Below are 25109 nucleotides of genomic sequence, written 5' to 3'. Positions count from 1 at the left end.
CTAGCATCTTTTTGGCAACTAAACATGGGTGTTTTTTAGTGACCTGTTGTTGTGTTTCCTGCAGGGATAGTGCCACAAAAGGCAATTTTTTTTTTTTTTTTTTTTTTTTTTTACCAAGACACTGCTACATCTCCTACCAGGATAATGGCATCAAAACTGGTTGTTTTTTACTGAGACATTGTATTCAGTTGTGTTGTGCTGGGATAGTGCTATCAAAAGTGGTTGTTTTTTTTACCAAGACATCACTGTGGTTTCAGCCACAATAGAGCAACCAAAAGAGGGAATGTTTTACCAAGACATTGTTGGATTTTTGGCCGGGATAGGGCCATCAAAAGTGTTGTTTTTTTTCTTTACCAAGATATCACTGAGTTTTCTGCCGGGATTTTTTTTTTTCTTACTGAGACACTGCTGTGTTTCCAGCAAATGTTAACTATTAATGTTAGCCTGACAGCAGATCATTGATGTTCAGAGTTGCAATATAAAAGACAGTTACGCTCAACCACTTTTACTCACCCAGCCAAAAACAAAACAGCAGTCATTTTAGTCACTGACCCAACCGCACCCCCAATAGCTGTATGCTTTCATTGGCTCACCATGTAATGTATGCAACATGAGGAGGTCTGGAAGTCGAGTTAATGACAATAGTGTCCACAACGGGTAAGTCATTCTTTTCTTCATTTTGTTTTGAACACATCCAACACGAGTTTGAAATTGAATCTGTCGACACTTGCTGCCTGCAGGTTCATTTTCCTCAGTGTGTGGATTTATCGCTTCTTGACCTCTATCTGGATTTTGCACGTCATAATAGTCAGGTGACTGCAAACAACCTATTTAGTATATCGAGGGGAACATATGTTTCAACTTTGACCAAGCTGCTCTATTGCAACTATCAAAAACATGACCAGATTTTTCATGTTGGGGAGGATGTGGCCCCCATCCTGCAGAAACCAGAACTTGATACATTTAATACATTTATTTCAGCCAATCTACATTTTTAAATATTGTTGGTCAAAGCAAATGAATTGATATTTTGTGTCACTTTAACTACTCGTGTTACTACTCACTTTTTTCTTTTTTAATTGCAAATCAGAAGCAATTCATGTATCTCTCATGGCTATGTAATGTTTAGTCAGTGCAGAAGCTGGAGTGTTACTAGGAGCAGTTAATATTTTTCACCACAAAAAAGAAATATGCTGATTAACAAATTGTTATTTCTGTAAGTCAACTTACAACAACTTGTACAGCAGCATCAGTCTCATCAATGTTTGTCTTTTGTGGGGACTGTCTGTCACAATGACATATGTCGCTGGCTATGTAGGAAGATGGCATCCACATTCTTTATCCCGCCCACAAAGATGTGATTGGATGATTGATTGAACAAATCAGAGGCGTGGGCAGTAATTCAGAGGCCTTGAAGTTTGGGTTACCGTTATTTGAATTTACTTAAAATACATCAAATATAATGTAACATTGTGGGTGGAACCCAGCATGTAAAAAGAGAAGAAAATAATAGCAGCAAAAAAAAAAAGAAAGAAAAAGACTCCTCCAGTCTCCACTTCGAGTAAAAAAAAAACTTAATCTAATAGAAAGAGAAGACAACAAGCCTAAATTTGGATTTTCACTGAAAAGCATAATAAACTAAATTGTCCCTCTCACTTGCTCTTATTTTGGATTTTGCATTACAGCGCTATTATTTCAGGGGATGATGAATTGAAATAGAAATCCTGAAGAAGTCACTCATCTGCTGTTCCACAGCTCTAGACATCTTTACTCTGCTTCTATGTTTATCCTGCCAACTGGAAGAGAAAAGAGAAAAAAAAAACCCTCAGGGTGTCACTAATATATGAAGCTATTCCATCTCTCCACCACTCCACATATAGAAACTTCACATTGCGAGCCCCCACTGCAAGTTAATATGCTAGCCCATTTACTCCTGCAGCTGTCTGAGTGTGTGTGTGTGTGTGAGAGAGAGGATGCGTTGGCTGAGGACCTGTTGGGATCCAGTGTAGCAGGGAGGGACAGGACACAGCAGTAACAAGCCTGGGAACAAAAGCCAGCTGAAGAGGGGACATTAAAGAGCCCATGGCCTGCAGGAAGCCTCACCACTGGAGAGGTGAAATATATTTTTCTCTCTTCTTTGTTTTTTTCCTCTGAAGACAGGGAACATTTTGTCTGAGAAGACTTGATGTGTTTCTGATTAACTTGAAAGCATCACTCCACCGGTTTAAAAGAACAGTTACTCGTGATGAGGAGCACAATTTAGCCTTTAACAATTTCTTCTGTAACTCTGTAGGGTCTGCAGAAGAAAAAAGTTTTCAGCGAACACCTGTCAAACAAGGTTTTATATAGAGATCCTTTTACAGCAAACGTCATAAAATATATGTGTGTGATGTTGGCAACTAAGGTGGAGTTTTGCCCCAGCCATTTGGACAAGTTCGCACAACTATTGCCAGTATCAAAATGTCATTGTGCCTTTGGTCCAACAACGAGTGCTGGAAGCTCTAGACAATTACAGCAGGCTCACAACCGTTTTTGAGCAACAGGTGTTTTGATTTAACGAGTGACCGTTTTAACTGGTGACTGGTGAGCTAAATGTGTTGGTTGTGTGTAGTGATGGCAGCTGTTGAAAACACAAACGGAACATGTAGCTATCCACGTAAAAGCCTTCAGTGTTCTTTAAATTAATTATCTATGCCAACCATTTACAGTACAGAAATTCATGCGAGCAACCACTGATGCATTTGGTAGAAAATCATCAATTAACACAGTCACTCATTAAACCAAAACACTGACAGCATCTATGGCTGCAAGCTATCGGACATGTTGACTATCACTGGGTAAAGGACATGATGAAAAAATCTCTAGTTACAACAAAAGAGAAGCAAAATTCATGTTTGCAATTATATCTTCAAGCTCTGAACTTTGCTAACTAGCAAGCCAACAACACACAACAATGATGCAGCAACACTTCTGTTAGCACTGTAGACTGTGAACATGGCCGCTGTGACTTCAGCCACTGGTTTGTTAACTCCGCTTTGGAGCTTCGACTTTGGCATTTTGCCGTTGCTAATTTGGAGCCAAATGTGACCATATTTGGAAAAGAGGGTGGAGATAACCCCAACGTGGTTAGCTATGGTTAACTGTGATGATGCTATTTCTAATTTTCATTAATGGAAAAAGAGGCTTGCATCTGTTAAAAACAAAATGTACTCACTGGAAAAACTGAACATCCAACTCCTTGGACGGTCTTTTTTAGGCAGCCAAAATGTCACAATTAATTTTCATGAACTGAAAACTGAAATAGCGACAGCCACAGCTACACTTTTTACTCTGTGAATCTATGCTTATGGCATGGCTATAGCACTAACATTGTCAGTGTGGTACCAACTTGTCAGCGGACAACATCCACCTGTCACTCAAAGAGGCTCCACCATTAAGTATGCATAACTTTAAACCTTAAGAGCATTGAAATGGACACGTTAAATAAAAATTCAGCCCTCTGTACAGTTGTCATGAACAAGGGAATTAACTATGTAGAGGCAGTAAACAAGTTAATTCCTGCTGTAAATTTGAGCATTTTAACATGGGGGTCAATGAGGATTGACTTGCTCTTAGAGCCGGCCTCAAGTGGCCATTAGAGGAACTGCAATTCTGAGTTAGGACGTAATTTTCTGCTTTGTTAATTATAACCCAGACCTCATAGTGGACTCCCGACCTTGTCTTTGAGCAGGGAGGATTTATGATTTCAAGAAACAAAACTCTGAGTCTTTGTCATGATATTTGACATTCTGTAAATGACTACAGATAACACTACAAACTCACTAATAGCACAGATCTGGAAGTCAGTCACTGTTTGTCAAAGTCGGTTTGTTTAGGTGACATCTGTGATCTTTGGTGGTTAACCCTTAAAAAACAGATCTCCTGCGGACGACAATTTGCACAATTATTTTTAAATCTATCTTACATAAGAACCATGATAGACAGAACATTTATTCTTTCAGCTTCTGTCTTGCCCATCATCACGTTATGATCTTAAGTGACTTTATTGTTATTACAACAGTATTTTCCCCGTAGCAGCCGCGGGAGATTGCTGTTTCAATAATCCTGTGTATGTATATGCGAAATAAAAACCATAACAGCTAGAGCATTCATTCTTTTTGTAGCAGAAAGCGACGGCTTCCATCTTCCCTGTCATCATGTCATTACCTTATGTTACCTTATATGCAGTGCAAACGTAGTTCTTTGCCATAATTACACCAGAATTTCACCGTAATGACTGTATTAGGTCGCTGTTTGCATAATCTTGTATATGTCAACCTAAATTCAAAACCATAACAGCTAGAGCATTCATTCTTTTTGCAGCAGAAAGCTAGACTTCTGTCTTCCGTGTCAACACCTTGCATGCTCGTAATGATGTCATTGTGCTACATTATGTGTGGCAAAAAAACACATGGCAGTTCTAAGGAATGCATGATAAATCCATCACAACACCTTTTTACCCTGCTCATAAAAATGAGCATATCTCCAAAACTAAATAATGCACATAGTTCAAATAACTTATGGAGTAAAATAATGAAAATGTCATTTTCGTTTTTTTTTGTTTTTTTTTTAAAGTCACAATTTCAATACTTTTATTAAGTATTATGATTAAGGGACTTACATATACTTTTAGCTTAGGCTGTACAGAGTTCAAAAGATCAGTGTTCTGCCACACTTCTGTTGCCATATTGAAAAAAAATGACAGCTGAAACTGCAATTAGGAGGATAACGATATGAGAAAAAGAAGACACTAATTATGCTATAATGATCCATAGTTCTCATAAAAACATATACTTTAGGATATATAATATATGCTTTGCAAACACTGAAAACAATGCAGTGATTTTACACAGTGCATTGATGAACTTCCTTTAACCACCTTAAGCCCTGAGGAAGAATACTGAGAGCAAACAGAGAGAAATGCAAAACCCATCATCTAGAAGATTCTCATTCCTTTATCTCATTCAAGTTTCAAGTCCAAGTTTTACTCAAACTACTTTGTTTTTCCATCTTTAACACCAACCAACAACACAGACAGTCAAAAATACGCACAGAACTTCTCCCATGTCACACACCACAGCTCTTAATTAGATGGTTTTTGGTGTCTATGTCTTTTTTCCCCCTCTAACATTGATGTATAGGCAGAATAGCGGTGGTGGCACTGGCTACCTACTGTATTAGTCCATTATGCACAAATAAATCTGTCTTAGTGTCTAAGTTTGACTTAAAGTCTCAAAATAAAGGCTTAAATATTCTGAAAAGTGAGGATAAAAAATAGGCCGTAAACTCTGAGTGGAAAAAAAAAGTTAGCATTACCTACTACTGTGACATACTGTGATTTAATACATGAGAGTTAAAGAAAGAAAAATGAAATGATTTTCAGAAAAGGTGTACTTAAAGTTGTAATTTTATGATACTGAAGCAGAAAATGTACAATTATCTTTCTGCTTTTGTGCACATAATGCACACAGATCTGAAATATAGCCCGGACTTTACTGAAGCCCTTTGATATTTGTGTGTAGATGAATGCCCATGTCAGTAGCTGTGTGTCATTTTCCAGGGCATGATGGGGTGATGGGGGCCATTTTAGGCCAGCTGTAATCAGGCAGAAAGAGCCAATTGTTGCAGCAGCAGTGATGGATCTCTTTGTTTTGGCCGTCCAGGATTTGGAGCTGCCAAGGGAAAGGGCATTTTGATTTATTTGAGGGCCTGCTGCCTTCATCACAGCCTGTTATACTGGGAGTGTGTGTGAGAGAGACAGAGCGAGAGAATGTGTGTGTGTGAGTTTGTGGTTTTGTCATTCTCTTCACTCTTATTTGTTGTAGCAGTGAGCCTCTTCTCAAAGCAAAGAAAGGCTTCAGAAAGTTACTTCAGTTTTGTCCCACTGACACTCCAGGATACAAAACATTTACCACCAGATGTCACTCAGACATGTAAATATCATCTGGCACTGTTGCAGTTTCAAGCTTTCAGTTTTACTTAAAAACTGATCAGCCTTATTACAACTTGGAGAAACATTTCATCTCTATAGACTTTTTATTCTGTTTCTGTTGTTTGTTTGTGTCCATGTTTATTTCCAAAGCCCTGAGAGGCAAGTGAGAGAAAGAAAATCTGGTTATCCATTTTCTAAGATGGTTTTAAAATGTTTTTTTTCTCCTTTGTTTATGACGTAAGAACAGGTGAAAATCAAGTTCTGCCAAAATTCATTACTTTTTTTTCATCTGGAGAAAAAGTTTTGTGAGGTGAAAAAAGTTTTAGTTGCAAAAGTTTATTTTTATAATCAGTGAAAACAGGTTTAAAAAAAAGTTAGTAAAGAAAACACCTGAAAGAAAACTTGAATATTTTCTGTCCTGTTTAGAGCATAGGGTGTTGGTGTACTTCATTCTCTTCATCCAGAATTAGAATAACAATAACAAACACTAAGAAAAAATCTGATATTGAGATTTAAATGCAAGTGCCTCAGTGATACCGGAGACTGCAAAGCTGAGTGCAAAATTTGTAAAATGAAAATATCCATCAGAACAGGGTCAACAACAAACCTGCGCAGATATCTAAGAATCATCCACCTGTCTGTGCAACTGGAGGAGAGAGAGAGAGAGCACTGTGGATTTTTATTTTTTTTTGTAATGAAAGAATGCATTAAAACAAGGCTTTTATGAAAACACTGAATAAAAAATTGCTTACCAACACACAAACCGTCCATAATTGCTAAATTAGGCTAAAATAGAAGGCTCCGAGTGATACTACATGAAGAGCCATTTGGGAGCTGTAAGAGCCGGCTCTTCTAAGGGAGCCGAGCCAAAAGAGCCGAATCTTTGAAAAGAGCTGGACTTCCCATCACTAGAACTCATGGACAATCACGTATAGGGTACATTTCTCAGTCCATTCAGTACCCACATGGGCCCCACATACAAATGATTTTTCCCACTTGTTTTATGGATGAAAACTTTTTTGGGGGCTACCTAGTAAGATTAACCCTGCAAAACCTTTATCGCCTGATCTTAAGCCCTAAACACAGGGGAGAAAACAATTTAGTAAATCAGATTTTTTTTTTCCTCGCCACAATATCTTTTTTTCTCACTTGCCTCCCTGGGCCTCCATATTTTCTATATATATTTATAAACCTTCCTTGTGTTAATGCTGTAGCCCTTTCCTTTTTTTTTTTTTTTTGTTAACCTTTCTTTGTTCAGCTTTGTGATTCGTGTTCTTGGCTGTTATGACTATTTCTGTGTGAGTACACAGAGAGTATGTGTGCCCTTGGTCAATAAAGCTGATTCTCATGCCACTGAGCAATCAGCCAGCTCACCTGGTTTTCTGACACCTCTACCTACACCCAGTGTTAGACAGTAGCATCACTACAGTAGCGGACGTTTGTAGTTTAACTACATTTCTCAGTAGCTTGGTGGTAGTGTCACTGTTTTCTGAATCAAGTAACTTCTCAGTAGTTAAGCTCTTTTATTGATCACTTAGCGCGGTAGCGTCCACACAAGCTACATTTCCAAAATCATTTCTGAAGCTCAAACAACACGGGGATTTCTGTTATGGACTGAAATAAAACTGTCACCGTTACCACACAGAGTCACTTTTGGACATTTAACGTGATAAACTAATTTCAGTTCAACATGGTCATTTGCTTAGAGGATTCAGCTTAAGCATAATGAGTGTTATATGTCATTAAGATGAAGTATTTGCTTGTTTTGTGGTTAATTATGCGCATAATCCATCTGACCCCATCATGAATGGGATTTTTATTCGTTCCTACAGACAGAGGCAAAAGGGTCAATGTGTTGGGATTTGTAGGGGACATGTGTATGCTGCTCACTATAAAATGTGTTTACTAAAATGTGTTTCCTAGCCTCATTTCTAGTCAAAACAAATCTCTTTACAGTTAAAAAATACTTGTTTCAAGCAAATTTTCACTTGAAATAAGTATGAAAATCTGCCCATAGAGCAAGTTTTGTTTTTTTTCTACTTATTTCAAGTGAAAATTGTCTAAAAACAAGTTACTTTTTAGGTGATGAGTCTTATTTCAATTGTAATGAGATTTGTTTTGACTAGAAATAAATATTCTTGGTAAGATTTATGAGTTGTTGCAGTGTACATACACATACATACACACATGTACATTTTTGACCATGTTGTGACTGTTGGAAGCAGGTCTTCATTCTTGCTGTTGTGGTTTGAGTCGTGTTGGGAGTTAGTGCAGCTCACTGTTCAATAAACAATTGAACTATTTTACCTGCCTATCTGTTTGACTTACAGTTGTATTGATCAGTAAGATAACACTGACTTGGCACAAAGTTGGTTCAATTTAGTAAAAAGCTTGGATGTAGTTGCACTAGTTACTTTCATTTTGCTGTAGCTTAGCTTGCTACATTTCTGAGGGTGATTGCTTTGATGTAGTGAAGCTTCATTTAATATTAGAGTAACTAGTAGCTTAACTCACTACACTTTCCAAGTAGCTTGCCCAACACTGCCTACACCTGTCTACTCTTTTGTTTTATTTGCATAATGTTGAGCTTACCGTTGCAATAAAAAATCCATGAAAGTAAAATCTGAGGCAAATTGATACTCATTGTTTACAGTATGCCTAGCCATGCTACAGCTCACAGTTACAGTGCGGATTTATTATTCATTTTATTCATAATTTCATTGCAAAGGGCTGATTTCTGAAACACTGTGCCCTCTTACCCTGCCTGCCATTGATGTTTAATAATGCCAATTGATATAACCCAATTCCTTTACAGTCGTGGCCAGCACTGTGACCTTTGTCCCCCTGCCATTTGGTGGAGTCGTATTTTGATTTAAATCTGTAATTGTTACATTAGCTGATATTACACTCGCTGCCATTTTAACGTCTCCAGCACTCGTGAAAAAAGGGGTAACAAAAACAGTTTTTATTCATCTGCCTCCATGCTAACCTGGCTACTCAGTTTTCACAAAACATAATGAAAAAGGGGGAGATGTCAATGACTGTTGAGGGAATGTTAGTGTCTGGTTTTCAGTTTGTTCCATTAACCCAAATCCATAGTATGTTTTAAATCCCCAAATTATATGTCTAATAAATGCCAATGATGGGAGAAAAAAAAAGCTCACTGCTGACAATGGGTCAGGAGGACAAAGTAAGTGTTCAGGAACAAAACAACCACATCAAAAATAAATAAATTTAAACAAAAAAAAAAACAAAAAAAAAACAGTAAATGTTTTTAGGAGAAATAAACCAACAATGTATGCATAGCTGAATTTTAACAGTATGTTTGACAGTATAACATAAGACAGTCAATGTACATAATCCAATTAAACTGAGCTTTTTCTTTTTCTAGACTTGTTAACTAACCCGTCCCATGTTCGCCCTCATTTTACACCATTAACACTGGGATGAAGTAGTGTCCATCAACACCACACTCCCACCTGGAGCAATTTTATCCTGCCTGTGGCCATCATGAGGTCTATTTCATTTGGTTATTTTCCAGTGTGAACAGCCCACAGAATCAAACTATATTAGAATTAGTATGTAGTGTGAAATTGGTGTGATACAGATGGGATGGTGAGGAGGAGGAAGGTCGCTGAGAGGGGATATTCAGGCTGCAGTAAAGTCATTGTAGTAGTGTAGAAATGACAGCGTGGCATTGGGAATGGGGTTGGGGTGTATGGGTATGGGTGGGGGGGGGGGGGGGGGGGGGTCCAGGGACAGATGTTTTCCCTCAAAGAAATGATTGCATTTGCAATGTAAAACCAATCTGCGATGCCTTGTTCTTATTACATGCACCACGACCCCGGGAGTGAATCAGACGAAAGCAGTCAAATAACTGTTGTGACAGATAATAATGGGATATGAGCAGATGGTTTTCTCACTATATGGAAATGCTCGGGCTCTTCAATCTCATCCTTCAAACCCCCCGACTGGAGCAGCCGGCCGGAGACAGAGGGGAGAGGCTGCTCAGAGCTGAAGATGAGATTGGCCCGGGCAGAGACATATGGAAAGCTCTCCCCTCTCTCACCCACACAATAGTTGTGGGGATAAAATCAACCACCCCTGGCACGCTAAAGACCCAGACCATTTGGGATCCCCTGAAAAAAGGCGGTGTGTGTTTGTGTGTGTGTGTGTGTGTGTGTGTGTGTGTGTAGATACACATTGAAAGGTGCTGTGTGTACTGGCATACAATGAAAGGAGTGAGGGGTTGGCACCTTGTGAAAAGTTACTGTGTTTATTAGGCTGAGATGATGAATAGAATGCCAGGCTTGTGTATTGTGTACTTCCTGATTGGGTTTGGGGCTGCAGCCAGGGACGTCAAAATCTTTTCTGGGGTCCTGCAGCCCAGTGTCTTTTGAATTACCCTCATGTTGGATAGTTCTTAGTTCAGAGTGCTGGATGGGCATGTCCTACGTAAACAATAAAATAGTGTGTTTGTCAGTTTCCTCCACAACGATTTATATGACACTTTCAAAAATATTTCATGAGCTTTCACTGATCTGCCACCTCTGTTTGGTTAAGCTTCAGTAAACAAAAGGTTAAGGTTAAGAGCATCCAACCACCTACCCAGACCTTCTCCCTAAAGGCAGATTCATAATAGAGCCAGATGTTTCTGTAACTATAGTCCAGATTCCTTCATAGTCCATTTGATCTCTTTAGTACACCATTTGGGGTATCCGTTCACAAGATGCAGTCTTTGCAGGCTCACACGCTTAATAATGTATGTTTTGGTTCATGGGTGACCCCTCTACTTTCTATCCCCCAACATCTAAATTTACCTACGTAAGTGAGACTGTAACAAAAGAAAGTTTACAAGAGAGAACAAAACTTAAGACAGTTCAAGCCATGTGAACTCTGTTTTTGGCTCAACCTTCTTGCCAACTGGAACGGGATCACCTTCTTCTATGACAAGCAGCTGCCCCACTCGCATGACATCCATCTGCACACAGGTGCTGCTCCTTCCTCTGTTTTTTGGAGAGGTTACTGTAATGGAAGATGATTAGCAGCGTAATTGTCCTTGGAACTTCCAATTAAATGCTAGAAGTTGGCCCCTCTTGCAGACATTCACCCAACACTGTTTCCTCTTTATACGTTACTGACTTTCAACTTGTAAATCCTGCCCTCATACCCCTGGTTGTTGACTCCCAGGACTCCATCACCAATAGCCTGCCACCCTTGAGTCTCTAGTCTTACTTGTTAGTTTGGAAGAGTTTCTACCACTTTCATGACGAGTACAGTATGACCCTCCCGTCGATCGATTTTCTCGGCACAACCTGTTTCATTACCTATACCAATTTCATGTCGAGCATTAACACTCATACCATGTAAGTTTACCTTCACAGCATTAACTTCTTATGTAAACTCCATATTGGAAACCCTCGAGGGCTGGCCTCCAGCCATCCACAGACACCTTCCCTTTTCAGAGGACTTCTTTTCAAGAGCAGCTCAAATCCTTGCCCCTATCCTCTTACCAAAGACTTAGAGTGCGTTCTGAATCGCATGCTTTTTATTTTTACTTTCAGTAGGTACAGCAGCTGCCCTTGAAAAGTACGTATTGTTGCAGTCAGTATGCACACAATCGGGACATACTACTTTCTCATAACATTACGCCCTGAACTTTGACCCTCTTGCTTTTATATCTGATACCTTAGGGATAAAAAAAAAGGAAAAAAAAAAACAAAACGCCACTTACCAAGTGGAGACAGAGATCAAGAGAGACAGAGATCAAGAGCTCTGATGATGTCACTTTGCCATGTGTCGTGTTTAAAGTTAGAAATGCATATAAAGTAGATTCTAATATATTATATTTGTGACAGTGAAATTATAATCTGCATTTCTCTGTCATTATTTTTATAGTTATGTCCTATTGTTTTTTGTAATATGATGATTATTTTGTTCACTTAAACAGTCAATATTCCTATTATTTCTATTCAAATGGTCATCAGTTACTTGAATGTGCTGTCATCTATCACTGCTACTTCTAACAGCCGTTGGTGAGCTGTCAAGCTGTTATCTGTTTGCGGCTCAGTTGATGTGACGTGTCATCCGCTGCACAGGAATGTGCGTCAGAATAGCCAGAAAAGCATGCTAGCTTGCATACTGCAAAATTGGAATGAATGTACTAGAACAATCTGGTATTTTTTTCATACTGCATTTGACATACTGTGTTATGGGACATACCAAATCCTTTTCTGGCACTCTGTATAGTATGGTAGTATGGGTATTGGAATGCACAGTTACTCTTAGTCTGAATCCACACTATTTGCACTGGATATAGCATTCCTCATGTAGCCCCAAATTAGAAACCATGTTCTTGCTTGTTTTTTCCAGTTCCTCCAAATTCACCAACTCAACACTTTGTCCGACACCATCATGCCTGCATTTCAGACTTGTCTCACTTCTCAGAGGACACCATGGTATTCAACTTAAAACATACTCAATCCAATCACTCCGGCCAACATACACCCTTCTTTTACTTCAAAGTCCAATCACTGCTAGATCCTTTCAAGACTCGCAAACTGCTTGCAGTTCCAGACATCCCAGAGCATAACATCATCAGATCCTCTCTTTGTCACTGAGCCCGACCAAGTGGCTACTCGATTCTGGCTCCAGCACGTACTCTTTTTGTATAGCACTTCTCCTATTCATTACTCCAGACACTACCTCGTAATCTAAGCTGCTGCTTCGTCCTCGCACGATGGCATCCCACAACACTTAATACAATTATGGGCTGTTGATCTTCCCAAGTATATCACCACTGCATCCATTCATCTCTCACAGATCTCACATTCACTCAGTCTCATCTGAAGTAACAATTTATGCTTAACCGTCAATGGTATTATCCATGTACTGTATCTACCTATATGCTTTTATGTTTTGGTAACTGTAATAGAGGAGACTAGGCCCGCACTCTCCAGATACAGATCAAACAGACCATACAGTAGTGGATAACTTGTTGAGGTTAATGCATTTGTTGAGACATTATTCATCCAGCAACACAAAGTAAACAAGCTCTGGCTGCTTCCTTGCGCTCTCCAGCCTCAGCCTGCCTCATCTTTCATGTGGGCAAGCTCCATCACCGTGGTAGGACAGAGGAAAGAAAGATATCAGGTCACATGACATCTGGTTTCATTCGAGTGCAGCTTGCGCACACACACACACACACACACATACACACACACACGGAATGGGAGAAAAAAAACAAAAACGATCATTTGTGCCTCTGTTTGTGGCTCTTGAGATGAATGGCTCCCAGACGAGGCCACTGTGGCATGAAATGCTAAGATGTAATCATCTTCTCGCAACAGGATGCTGTTTCATGAGAGGGGAATGAACTCCAATGTCTCTTTCACTTTTTTTATTGCCTGCTGCCTTGATATTTTCTCTTCACTAAGTCGGCATTTTAACACCATCTCCCATTCCTCGGATTTGTGAGGGAAATCAAAGCATTTGAGATTTGATTGATTCAGAGAATCTTCGTTTTCTAATTTTGAAATATTCTAGCACTAATGACATAGTTTTCTATCTTTTTTAGTGTTTTTTTTGTTTGTCACATAATAAGAGGGCACTCCTATTCCTAAACTCCTAAACACTTTTCTTTTAAAAAAAACAAGGATGTTTGTCCATTTTAGGAGCCCTTTGGATGAATATAAGTTTATAGACTGTCTGGACAGAAATAACCTGAATACTCTCAGCTCATGATATCTTTGTATAAATCATGACAGGTGATTGGTTGATTTTACTTTAAAAGTCAAATTTGGTAAATAGCTGCTGTAGTAAAAATATCATATATATATATATATATATATATATATTGACTCCTGAATGTCTTGTTCTCTAAAAACAAATGCAACAATTCTGCAGTTCATGAAACAGTTTAAAGACATTTCTATAAATGAGCATCTTTATCATGAAACAACAATTGAGCATATTGAGGTGGAGTTGGATGGAGGTTTCTAAAGGTCCAAAATGATGGACCTGAACCAGAATTTGTTCTGAAATAGGAATGGACCCCTATCATTTAAATATATATATATATATATATATATATATATATATATATAGATCAGGAGCCAGAGCCTTCAGCTATCAGGCTCCCCAAATTGGGTCTGTAGTATCTTGGGCACTAATACACAGACAAGGTTCTGGTCTATTTTATAGACCGGACAAACCTGGTAATTAAAATTACTACAGAAAATGATGTCTTTACTGTGAGTGGCACCTGCCTGCCAGCAACCAGTTTACAGTAGTCAAAGTATCTTAGCATCACACATACAAATATAAATGTATGAATGTTGCAATGCTTCACATTTTCAGATCAGTCAGATTATCCACAAGTCAATCATTCAGTTCATTTTACAAAGACCATGAGCAGCAAAGTATAATTTATTCAGATTTACTAGCGGCATGGTAAACAGAATAGAGACAAAAAGATGATGATTACCTGCCCATGAAGGAGTCATAATGACCAAATATGTGTATTTTCCTTTTTTTATTTATATTTTTCTCTGTAAGGATTCATTATCCATCTTTCCCTCGCTCTGCCTCCAAATGTCTCCGCCTTGTCCTTTGGACAACACTAGGCCAACTGTTTTTTTTTTTGTTTTTTTTTGTGTGTGTGTGTGTGTGTGTGCGTGCGTGTGTGTGTGCGTGCGTGTGTGTGTGCATGTGTGTGCAAAGCTGGCTGCTGGCTGTAGCCTTAAATTTAACAAACAGTCATGATGATGATATTAATCTTTGTATCTAACTCTCTGCCCGAAAACTAAAAAGGGCATTTCCATAAAAGGCCAAACTTTTGCTTTAAGGATTGGTTAAATATTTAAAATGTCAGACAAGCACACTAGAATAAAAATAAATAAATGACACTTGACTCCAGAGCATTTTGAGCAAAAGTCTGAGTCACTGGAAACTGGTTGAAATTATATTTCTACTCAAAACCGCCAAAAAACTGACTTCACATGAAGATTTTTGCAGTGGTGGATACGATTTCTATTTAACTATATTAATGTTAGTTTGTCATGATCATAAACATCCTCATGTTCAATAATGTCTTGAACTTAAAAGGATATGAAACTTAGTACTTGTACACATCTCCAATTTGGTCAATGTTGCACCAACGTTCTTTTATTGCTCTTTTTTTTGTATCAGTCTTTCCAGATAAATACTTCTCACATCGTTCCCTTAAGCCACTGTTATTGATTAAATGACCCATGACGGAAAGCAACATGCTCCTGAAGCCTTTTGGATATTTGCTCTCTGCTGCAGTTGCCATACCACTCATCAAACTGTGTCTTACTTCTGTCACTGAGCTTGATTACTTTTCTGTGTGCAATCGCTCTGACGTGGGATGAGAGCTCTCTTTGCAATATGTTCCATGACCTTTATGACTTAAATGAAATGGATCATTTTTCTTCAAGCGTCATCTCACACTTTGTTTGTGAGCCAATGCGCAAACACAGACACACAAATTGTATACCACCTATAAACAATATTAACAGTAAAGAGTTGTTACTGGCAAGTTGTATGAGGGCTCTACACAGAGCCTACACAACTGGCCTACATCATTGAAGGCATTTATACTTGTGTAGTGGTGTGTCTGCATTGCTCTGCGATAACACCACCAAAACGGTAGCTGGTGGGGTGTTTGTGCCACTGTGTTGAGTTTTTGTGAAGTTTGACTGATTCAGCTAACACACCTAAACACAAACAATATATGTCTTAATGGCAGCAACCAGAATCCTGCACAGGTCCATTTTTAAAAACCTGTGCCTGCCCATATCCATAAAGCTCAGTAACAGACTCAACCGGTTACCCATTATTATGTCTAAGTCAAAGCCGCAACCTGCTACCTGACCCGCACCTGTGATTAAACACACACAGGCTACAGCAAGGGTGTAGCCATCATTTCAGAAGTGAGGGGGACAAATTGTTCAGAGGTCTATTGAGTGATTTATCATCCTCTCGCATTCAATTGCACCTCTCCTTAGCGGCTAAAGAACCACATAACCACAAACAGAACACAGTACAGCACCAGGGGACCGACTTTAGTTCTTTAAAGTTATATACTATCAAAATCTAAAGTTTTAACTGCCAAACTCTGGTTGAGTTGACACAGAATGACCCTCGAGCATAAGTAGCCAGATAATTACCTGCCTGGAAAGGGGGAGAGAGAGAGAGGGGTAATGTCATGCAGCAAAGGGCCACAGGCTGGAGTTGAACCCGGGCCGCTGCAGCAGCAGGCTTGTGCATGGGGTGCCTGCTCTATCCGCTAAGACACCTATGTCCCACTGCCCCAAATTTTTATTTTTATTATCACCTGCTGCCTACCCATGTGTAGTTCATTTTTACCCATGTACTGTGCCTATGAATTTATATAGCCAAAAGAGTTGTTTATTTTTTAGACATGTTTTTCCTGCAATTCCAACATGCCTATGTTATTAGCATAAGCCTATGACATTTTAAATTGCATGAATTAGCTTAGCAGCTAGCAGACTTTTCCTGCACTCATACTGTATGAAGCTGAGAACAACAGCAACACTTAACAAAAGTAACATTGCCAAATTCAGTTCCTTTATTACTCACAAGGTTTGCACAGAAATGACACTGGACACATTATGGAACATGCTAAGTTATTTGCATAAGCCTTTAACACTTACCATTGCATAAATTAGCCTAGTTGGTAGCAGACTTTTCTCACATGAAGTCATGACAAATCACAGAGACTTCAAATGCTGTTCTGTGGGGGGTTTATTGTCTTTGCAATTTATTCTTTCCTGTTAAAAAAAAAAAAAAAAAAAAAAAGGCATACAAAGAGTAAACAAGATGTCTCCTTTGCCCCAACACTTAGATCAGCTTCTGGGGAGGTGTAGGCTATGGCGTTGAGATTAACATAGAGCCTATGCTGTAGTTATGGCGTTGATTGAAGATCTTTTTGCCTTCATGTGGCCATATTATCATACAACCATGCGCAGGTCTAAACTCCTGCTGTTGTTTGTATTCCTTTCTATATATTGCAATGTTTGCAATGTAAAACTGGTCTGACAGCTCCTACGTCCAGTCCGCTAAATGTGAATGAGTGAGTTTGAGAGTGAGTTACAGCTGTCATCTTATAAAAAGCATCTGATTGAAGCGTATAATGAGCAGTGATTAATAATAACAACAATCTATCCATTCTAGTTTCCCTTTTTCCTGACAAAAGAAACCTTAGAGCCAATGTACTGTACATATGATGCAGTATCCACATCCCCCATCCATATAATTACACAGTTACCATAGAAATCAGCCAGCTCCATTACGTCTCCTCATGCTGTGGGACGACTGAACTTGTCAAGTTTAGACAATACCACAGCTGATTTCACACTCAAACTATTGCGGGCTATTTCAGAATAGACTCTTCTGTATTCTGAAACTATGATTTCAACACAAAAGAATATCAATAATGGAGAATGATAATGATCCTTAGATTTTAAGAGCTGGAAGCAGAGCACTTGTTCTGATCTGTTCTACTCAAGCTGGTAGTGGTGACTGTTTTTTGAAAAGTTTCACGCAAGGAAACTTGTCCTCCTTCAGGATAAAGCTACACAATAGGGTGTTTCACTGCTCTTCCTCAGTGACAATAAGAAATATTGTGAAAGATAAATTGTGAAAGGGATGAGACTGAGTCTATGAATCTAGATGGGAAACAGAGGGCGGTTGTGTATTATGGTGATTTCAAATGAACCGATGTTTACTGTGTTCGTATGTACATTTGTTTTTGTTTGTTTTTTTTAAATTTAATTTTTAATTTCATATATTTTATTCATCCCCAAGGGGGTAATTCAATCTTTTCACTCTGTTGTCATATACATATACACACAGGCCCAAAATACACACACATGCACAAACAGGACCTATACATGCATATGATCCAGCCAGTGTTGTGGTATTCATTACATCATGAGTTGAAATGTGACGGCTTTGTGCTCACCAGGTGTGACCTGCACCAAAATATCTTCAGTGATGGAAACCAGTGATGTTGATCTTCTCTGTCATCCACTTCTTTCATGTTCCTCAGCTTGATGTTAAAATACATAAAGATCAAATCATTCACTGTCTTTGAAAAGAGACAAAGCCACCGTCCATTTTGTCTGTTGCCTAGCAACAGTTTTCCACAAATTAAACCATTTAAATTCGGAACTTATTGTGTAGATGTCTGCGTATGTCCAAAACACACCACCGATTTCCATTTGTTGCCATACTAATTTTCAGTAACTGCACAGCACATAGTGGACGAATACACATATCACTGGCTACCTGTCATGTGCACCTGCTGCAGAGGTGCACATGGTTTGTGCATGGCAAAGCCGAGTGTTGCATGAAGCACTGAGACTCACTATAATGTAAAAGGTTTGAGATCTTTTTTCTTTTTTTTAGAGGTGAGCAAACTCAGACTTTTCTGTATCAGGATCTGGAATATGTCAGCACTGAATTCTTTAACAGAACTTGCTCAGATGTGTTGGTGTGTCCTATGAGACCAGTGGAGCGGTTTCGGGATCTTCAGCCAGATGAAGTGGCAGATTTATTCAGCACCACTCAGAGAGTTGCCAACCTGGTGGAAAAGCACTTCAATGCCACCTCGCTCACCATCGCCATCCAGGTAAAACACAGACTTAGGGACTGTTTAAAGATACTGTAGCAAGAACTTTAGTTTATTGTAACAAGTTATAAAATGATAGAGGAAGCTTCGTCTCAGAAATGCTATTAAATTATATATATATATATATATATATATATTTTTTTTTTAAACTTTTGCAAAAATATCAACGTTGCCGTGCAGGGATTACACTGTATCTTTGAGCATATTGTCAGTGGCCATTAATGTTTACATACACGCTAGGTAACCTCCTGCATCTGCTGTTGAAATTACGGGACGTCGTTACCAACACCATTAAAATTTTTAAAATCCTAACGCATTCTCATTACTAAACATCAAATACTGAATACTTTATAATGCCCCTCAGTGTCTTGTAGTGATGGGCAGGGCATTATTTGGCATATCTATGTGACACACAGCTGAAACACATTGTGACACTGTTGTGAAACAGTCGTGGTTCAGTATAGGCAACAAAACTACTTGGTTAGGGTCAGAAAAAAGGTCATGTTTTTGCTTAAAATAAGTACAGTTGTTACGTAACATAACCTGAGGTACGTATGTCATGTGAGTGACATTAGTGTGTGATGACTGTAGGTGAATAGGTTAACATTACGTTAAAACAATACTGAATCTAGGTTTCACATGGGACATGAACTGTGGTCTCCTTGATATAAGTCCAGTTTTGTTTGATCTATCTGCCTCTCCTCCTGCCCTACACAGACTTCATCACTCTTCAGGCAACGCCAGTTGCTCTCAGCATCAAGTATTGCCACAGATTACTTCACATTGGTGTTGGTTGAATGCCCTGTGCATCTCATAAAGGTGCCAGTGGATGCCTTTGGTATTAATATCAGATACAGAGGAGTGTGACAAAGCGTCTGTACTTAAAGCCCTGAGAATAAGAACGGGCTAGTGGTTCATTACCTTGACAACATTAGCTTGTGGTGTTGTTGATAGCTGAGAGATGTTTCCATTATTTAGCCTACCATCATTTATATAAATGGGGTGGACAAAATAATAGACACATCTGAATTTTACTCATTAATGCTAAAATCATCAGAGACAGATCATCAAAATCATAAGTGAAGTTTTGGTTTAGTATAAAATTCCTGCTTTGTGTTTGCAACGGTGATGTTTCTTTTTTTAAACATGTTAAAGTAGTGCCATCATGCTGGCTGATTTTATTTCTCACTTGTTTGATGAAAATAAGATTTTCACAACTCAATAAAACACCAGATGAGAAGAACAAGGCCTGTTGGTGTTTTCAGTATAGATGGGCTCTGCTGTCATCTGATGGAAGCTAAATACAGAGCTGACTCTGACACCTGGACAGGCTCTCGTCTCAGACTGAATGGCCTATTCTGCATAACTGGTGATATATATGCTAATATAAAAATAGCACCTAGCTCGCACTGCGTCCCTGTCAGAGAAAATTGTTTCACAGGTAAGAAGAGAGAGGGGGGAAAAAAGCAGAGCAGCAAAGAGTAATCTGTACCTGGATATCATTTTCTTTGACTGGGGAGGTGATGAGAAGTGATGACAGGAGATTAGTTGTGACAGCTCCCAGGTTACAGCCAACACATTAAAGGGGAACTCTCTGCAGGAGGGGGCAACTGTTCTCTGCAGTACGCCACTCCTGTGACAAATAATAATATCACACAAATCAACCTCACTGGAGGATTGGTGGTGGGAAAAAAAGAATTTTAGATGATGACACAAACGCTCCATTTTTCCCTAGATCAGTGCTGAAAAATAACAATGGAGCTCATTAGATTTTTTTTTTTCCACTCACCACACTGATGTGTGATATGTATTAGAACCATGCAAATTCCAGTCATCACCTTCTTCTAACGAATAACAAAGTATAATCTCAATGAAATTGATCACACCTAATCTGACAGTCTGAGAAGAAGACACGTGTTAAAATGTTTCATCGTCAGCAGATGAAGAAATAGTTGTGCTCCGGAGCAGCCAGTCTCAAAGAAAGAGAAAAAAAAAAGTGTCAAGAACACATGAACCAGTGATGATCAGAGCAGCTTTAATGAAGTGCTGAGAGTTTCTTTTTTTTTTCCTGGCCCAATATGGCCCTTTTGATAGTAAAGGTTGCCGACCCCTGGCCTAATACAAGTAGGAGGATGAATTTCCCAAATTCCTTAACTATCACCGCATAACAACACTAACAAGCAAAAAGTGTGAAAATGCTGAACATGAAAGGGGTCATGGATGTGTCAAAAAACATCGCCTGTTCTATTTGGGCAAGAGCTCTTCAGAGATGGCTGCTTTATGTGTATCTGGAGGAGGCAGACTGCAACCACACTGACCTCCTGCTACACGCCAGCATCAGATTCTGATGCTGAGCTTCTAACTCAGTGAGTTCGGCCTCAGCACTAAAATCCAACATGCAGAGAAATTAATGTTAATCAGTGGCTGCTAGATTGGTGTTCTTAACAGATTTGACCAACATGTTGATTGAATGAACTTAACCGTGATCATGATCAGCTCAGTTAATGTTTTCAAATGAAAACTACACCTGCTGTCATCAAAACTGCAAAACCTACACAACATCGCATCTGACATGAAAAAAGAATGAATAATCTATAAAGCTAAACATAATATACAATATGTTTACTATTCTTATTCCCAACTCGGCAGGTACCGCCACTTTGTCAGTGATTTCGGCTTCAGACACCGACACAACACGGTGCCTTACATGGTGGTATGATATACAGCCAGGTGACGTCAGTTTATAATGCTGCCAGACAGCATCAGTTTGAAACGCCACTGATAACAATGTAATATAAGAGTTGGGTAGTCCCTACAGGGCAGGAGGAGACCCCGGACTTTAACTCAGGAGCCCACTCTTTGCTTCACTTATGAATATCCATGATGTTGTTTTCTAAACCTACACACATGCTTAATAATGTTGGAGAGCAGAAGTTAGAATTCCCCATTTAGAACATGCGAGGGTCAGCAGAAATGTTGCCATCCAGTGGCGTATCATTAGGTTCGTTCGAGATGAGACAGGCCTGTGCAGATTCAATCACCGGCGATCGGCGCACAATGCATGCTGGTTAGTTTTGTGTCCGACTTCATCCCGACTTGCTCTGACATATTACAAAAGTGGACGGCGATAAAACCGTGAGAGCGAGGCGGCCGCAGTTTTTAGAGCCAGGCGCTGCAGTTGCTCTCCACCAACTGCACCGCCTGGCTCTCACCTGATCTAACAGCTGATTGGTTCAGATGCCGACTCAACAATATGACGTTTTAGATAAACTACTCATTTTTGTAGAATTTTAGAGATTAAGATTGTATTTGTCTGATCTGAAGGTTTATTCTGTGAACAGAAAACATGTTGCGTGACTGATGGTGAAAACAAACTGATATATGGGTCTGATCACTTTTTTAATGAATTGACATCATTCCAGACAGGATGTAAGTGTGTCTGTGACTTCCTGTATGGACTGAAGGCTGCTAGAAACTGTTGGGAAACTGTCCGACTTCACCGCAGCTTTTTGTCACCGCCCCTGCTGCGACCGCCTGCTCTCGTCTACTTTTCAGGCGAGGCGCAGTTCATCTCGAACGAGACTATTGTGCCGTGCCAGGTACCGCCCGACCAGGTGGTGCGATGGACGTGCCGTGAATGATGCCAAATACACAACTCAAGCAGCATGTAGGTAGCGCAATATTTTTTCACATGCTTATTCGCAAGAGTTAAAAGATCTGAGCTTCAGCAGCTGATTCACGCCACAATAGCAGTCAGCACTGAGATCCTCTGGGGACGTATGACACCAAGGACATATTGGCGCAAGTTTATTCATCGATTCAGCGATTTCACACATATGAAGTGAATCAACACTAAATATTCTAGCGTTCAAACTTGTGAAAATTCACATTGTTTGGTGTGAACACAATATAACATTTTTTACAGACCTCCATGCTGCTTTCTACTGCTTATTAACCATTTTACAGTGTATTCATTCATTCAAATGAAATGCATACTCATACACTGCAGAGCCAGGTACAGAGCAATGGGAAAGGAGCCTATCCCATTTTTAGCGAGTTTTCCTGCATTTAAGAAACCCGGTTATACGTGTTGATTTTGGTAAATAAAGGGTTTATGTGTCAGCCCTGTGATAGTCTGCCTCTTGCCCAGTGTCAGCTATGTTCAACTCTAGCACCACATGACATTGTAAAGGATAAGGTGCTAAAGATAATGGATGGATAAATGTCCAAATATATCCATACAATTTTTTTTAATATATGTCTTTCAATATAAACTGAATCAGCCACAGTACATATCCATAGTTTCAAATAGTGTAATCTATGTATCTGATCGTGTGTATTATAATCACTGTATTTTTCTATGTGTTTAAAAATACATTTTTCTTGTCTTTCTACTAGGAAATTAAATAAAAATGGTCATGAAGAAATAAATGTCAGGACAGGAGGCAGTAAAACAAATCAGGGGGAAAGTCATTTTTTTTAATTGGGGGAAAAGGTGAGGTGCTGTAGCTTATCTGGAATTAAAATCTCTCTCTGAATTATTAATGTAAATATTTCTGAATTCCCAACTCTTTCTAATTACCTCTTTCTGTTCCCACCAGGACGGCCCTGAAGCCGGACAAACCGTGAAGGTGAGCGCTTAATAATTCACTGCCTTTAAATATGTCATGAGGCCTCTGCAACAGTTATACACTATTAAATAATCATCACATTTGTGGTGCTAAACTCTTGGCATGGCTGAATAATTTAGAGATCTTTTCTAAAAGGTTTAAATCATTTTTTGGTTTGGTTGGAGGCTGTATGGAATGATTCAAGTGACTAACTGGGGACCCACTAGGGTCCATATAGGTTAAAGTGAAGGGACAGAATCATTACCAGTCACTGCAACTTAAAGCTCTACTCACCCCTTCATACTGTACCCAACTACACTGCACCCTTCTACTTTTCTGATTTCAGGTAACACTACATTGCATTCATTTTAAAGACATATTGACACAGTGACTTACAGTTAATATAAGGCGCTTTGACACTGCCTGTTCAAGGCAGGAATATTGCATTGTTTTGCCAATGGGGGGACAGAGTGGTCTTGCCTTTACTCCACCAAGGGAGGTAGAAACGGCGCTGAAATGATCTCTGTATAAGTGGGACAGTTGGCAGGATGGGACCATGGGTAGGACAAGTGTGGTGTTTTGACGATGTGTTATGCATGTAACCCACTGTGGGAGATTTAAGAGGTGGCTGTTAGCAGTTAATGACTAACTCAAAGAAGAAGAACATTGGCCGTAAATGTCCGCAAACTGGGGGAAAAAAAGAGGTTTGGGAGCTTCTTATCCTCCGAGCAGAGGACAAGATCAGCCACCATATAGCAGAGACGGTGAACGGCTGTTGTTGCCATGTTTTGCTGCTGATGTGTACGTTTTATGTCACACCAGAAACGGATGCTGCTTTGTTGCATGTCATGCCCATCACACCCTCTTTGATTCTATGATACCAGCATGCAGTTTATAATCACACTCAGGAGTGGAATCATGCTGCTGTCATTTGGCCCTGTGTTGAAATACAAAGGCGGCATAAAAAGGGATATTGTAGTGGCCCTGAAGTGCCATGTCTGTGTACATGGGCTACAGTGTGAAAAGCCTTACAATAGTGAATGAATTAATCAATGAATAAATAAACTTTGTTTATATAGCACCTTTTATGCACAGAATGCACCACAAAGTGCTTTAAAATTCAGCAGCAAAAACAAAACACCAAAGCACAATTTTTAAGCCATACATATAAATATGAGAGAATCATAAAAGATTAAAACAGAGCAGAAAACATTTTCTATCAGTTTCTTACTATTTGCAAAGGGTTCTGACATGAGCACATTTTTTTCCTGCCAAAGCTGAAACAGTTTTGGTTGTTTGACATGGGTAAATTATGTCTGTGCTAGTTTTGTTTGGAGGTTGTAGAAGCTCTTTGAGTATCCCCTGTTCAGTGAGGGAAATCTCTGTTTATCAGTGCTGTTTAACACTGAGGGAAACCAAAACCAAAAGCATCATGAGAACACGTAATGCAAAAATATGATTTAAAATACGATAACTCTTTTCTACAGCTACTTAATCTCAAAATTCTGAGGGGGCACATGTCCCTCAAGAAACCAACAATCACACACAACTAACAGTCAAGCCCACTTTATCCTGCGATTGGCATGCAGAGAGGTGACAGTGAGCAAGGTTTCAACTTCTCTCGCTAAAACTCTTTTCCATTCCTTAAACAACCGCTTCTTTCAATTTCAATGTAAACAACCATGAATGCCTTTAGGGAGAGACTTTCCAAAAGTTTGTGCCCTCAATCCCATTGGTATGTTGAATTACATCCAGGCAACAAAGACCTGGGAGGTACTGGGATCAGAGGTGGGATCAAGTCATTGTTTTTCAAGTCACAAGTAAGTCTCAAGTCAAGACAGGCAAATCCCAA

The 25109-nt window shown here is 39.3% G+C and overlaps 1 protein-coding gene across 3 annotated transcripts in view; it reads left to right on the top strand.

The window, feature by feature from the left end:
• The window catches only part of fhit (fragile histidine triad diadenosine triphosphatase), a 515756-nt gene that overhangs the window by 359599 nt on the left and 131048 nt on the right, over nt 1-25109 (top strand). For all 3 annotated transcript variants that reach the window (XM_049581795.1, XM_049581799.1, XM_049581789.1), the window contains 2 exons: nt 18502-18647; nt 23249-23278. In XM_049581795.1, the coding sequence (XP_049437752.1) occupies nt 18502-18647; nt 23249-23278 (176 nt within the window). The remainder of the gene's footprint in view (nt 1-18501; nt 18648-23248; nt 23279-25109) is intronic.

The sequence above is a fragment of the Epinephelus fuscoguttatus genome, linkage group LG1 (assembly GCF_011397635.1).
Source record: "Epinephelus fuscoguttatus linkage group LG1, E.fuscoguttatus.final_Chr_v1".
NCBI lineage: Eukaryota > Metazoa > Chordata > Actinopteri > Perciformes > Serranidae > Epinephelus > Epinephelus fuscoguttatus.
The sequence above is the reverse complement of the archived record's forward strand: the minus strand, read 5'-3'. Positions and strand labels throughout refer to the sequence as shown.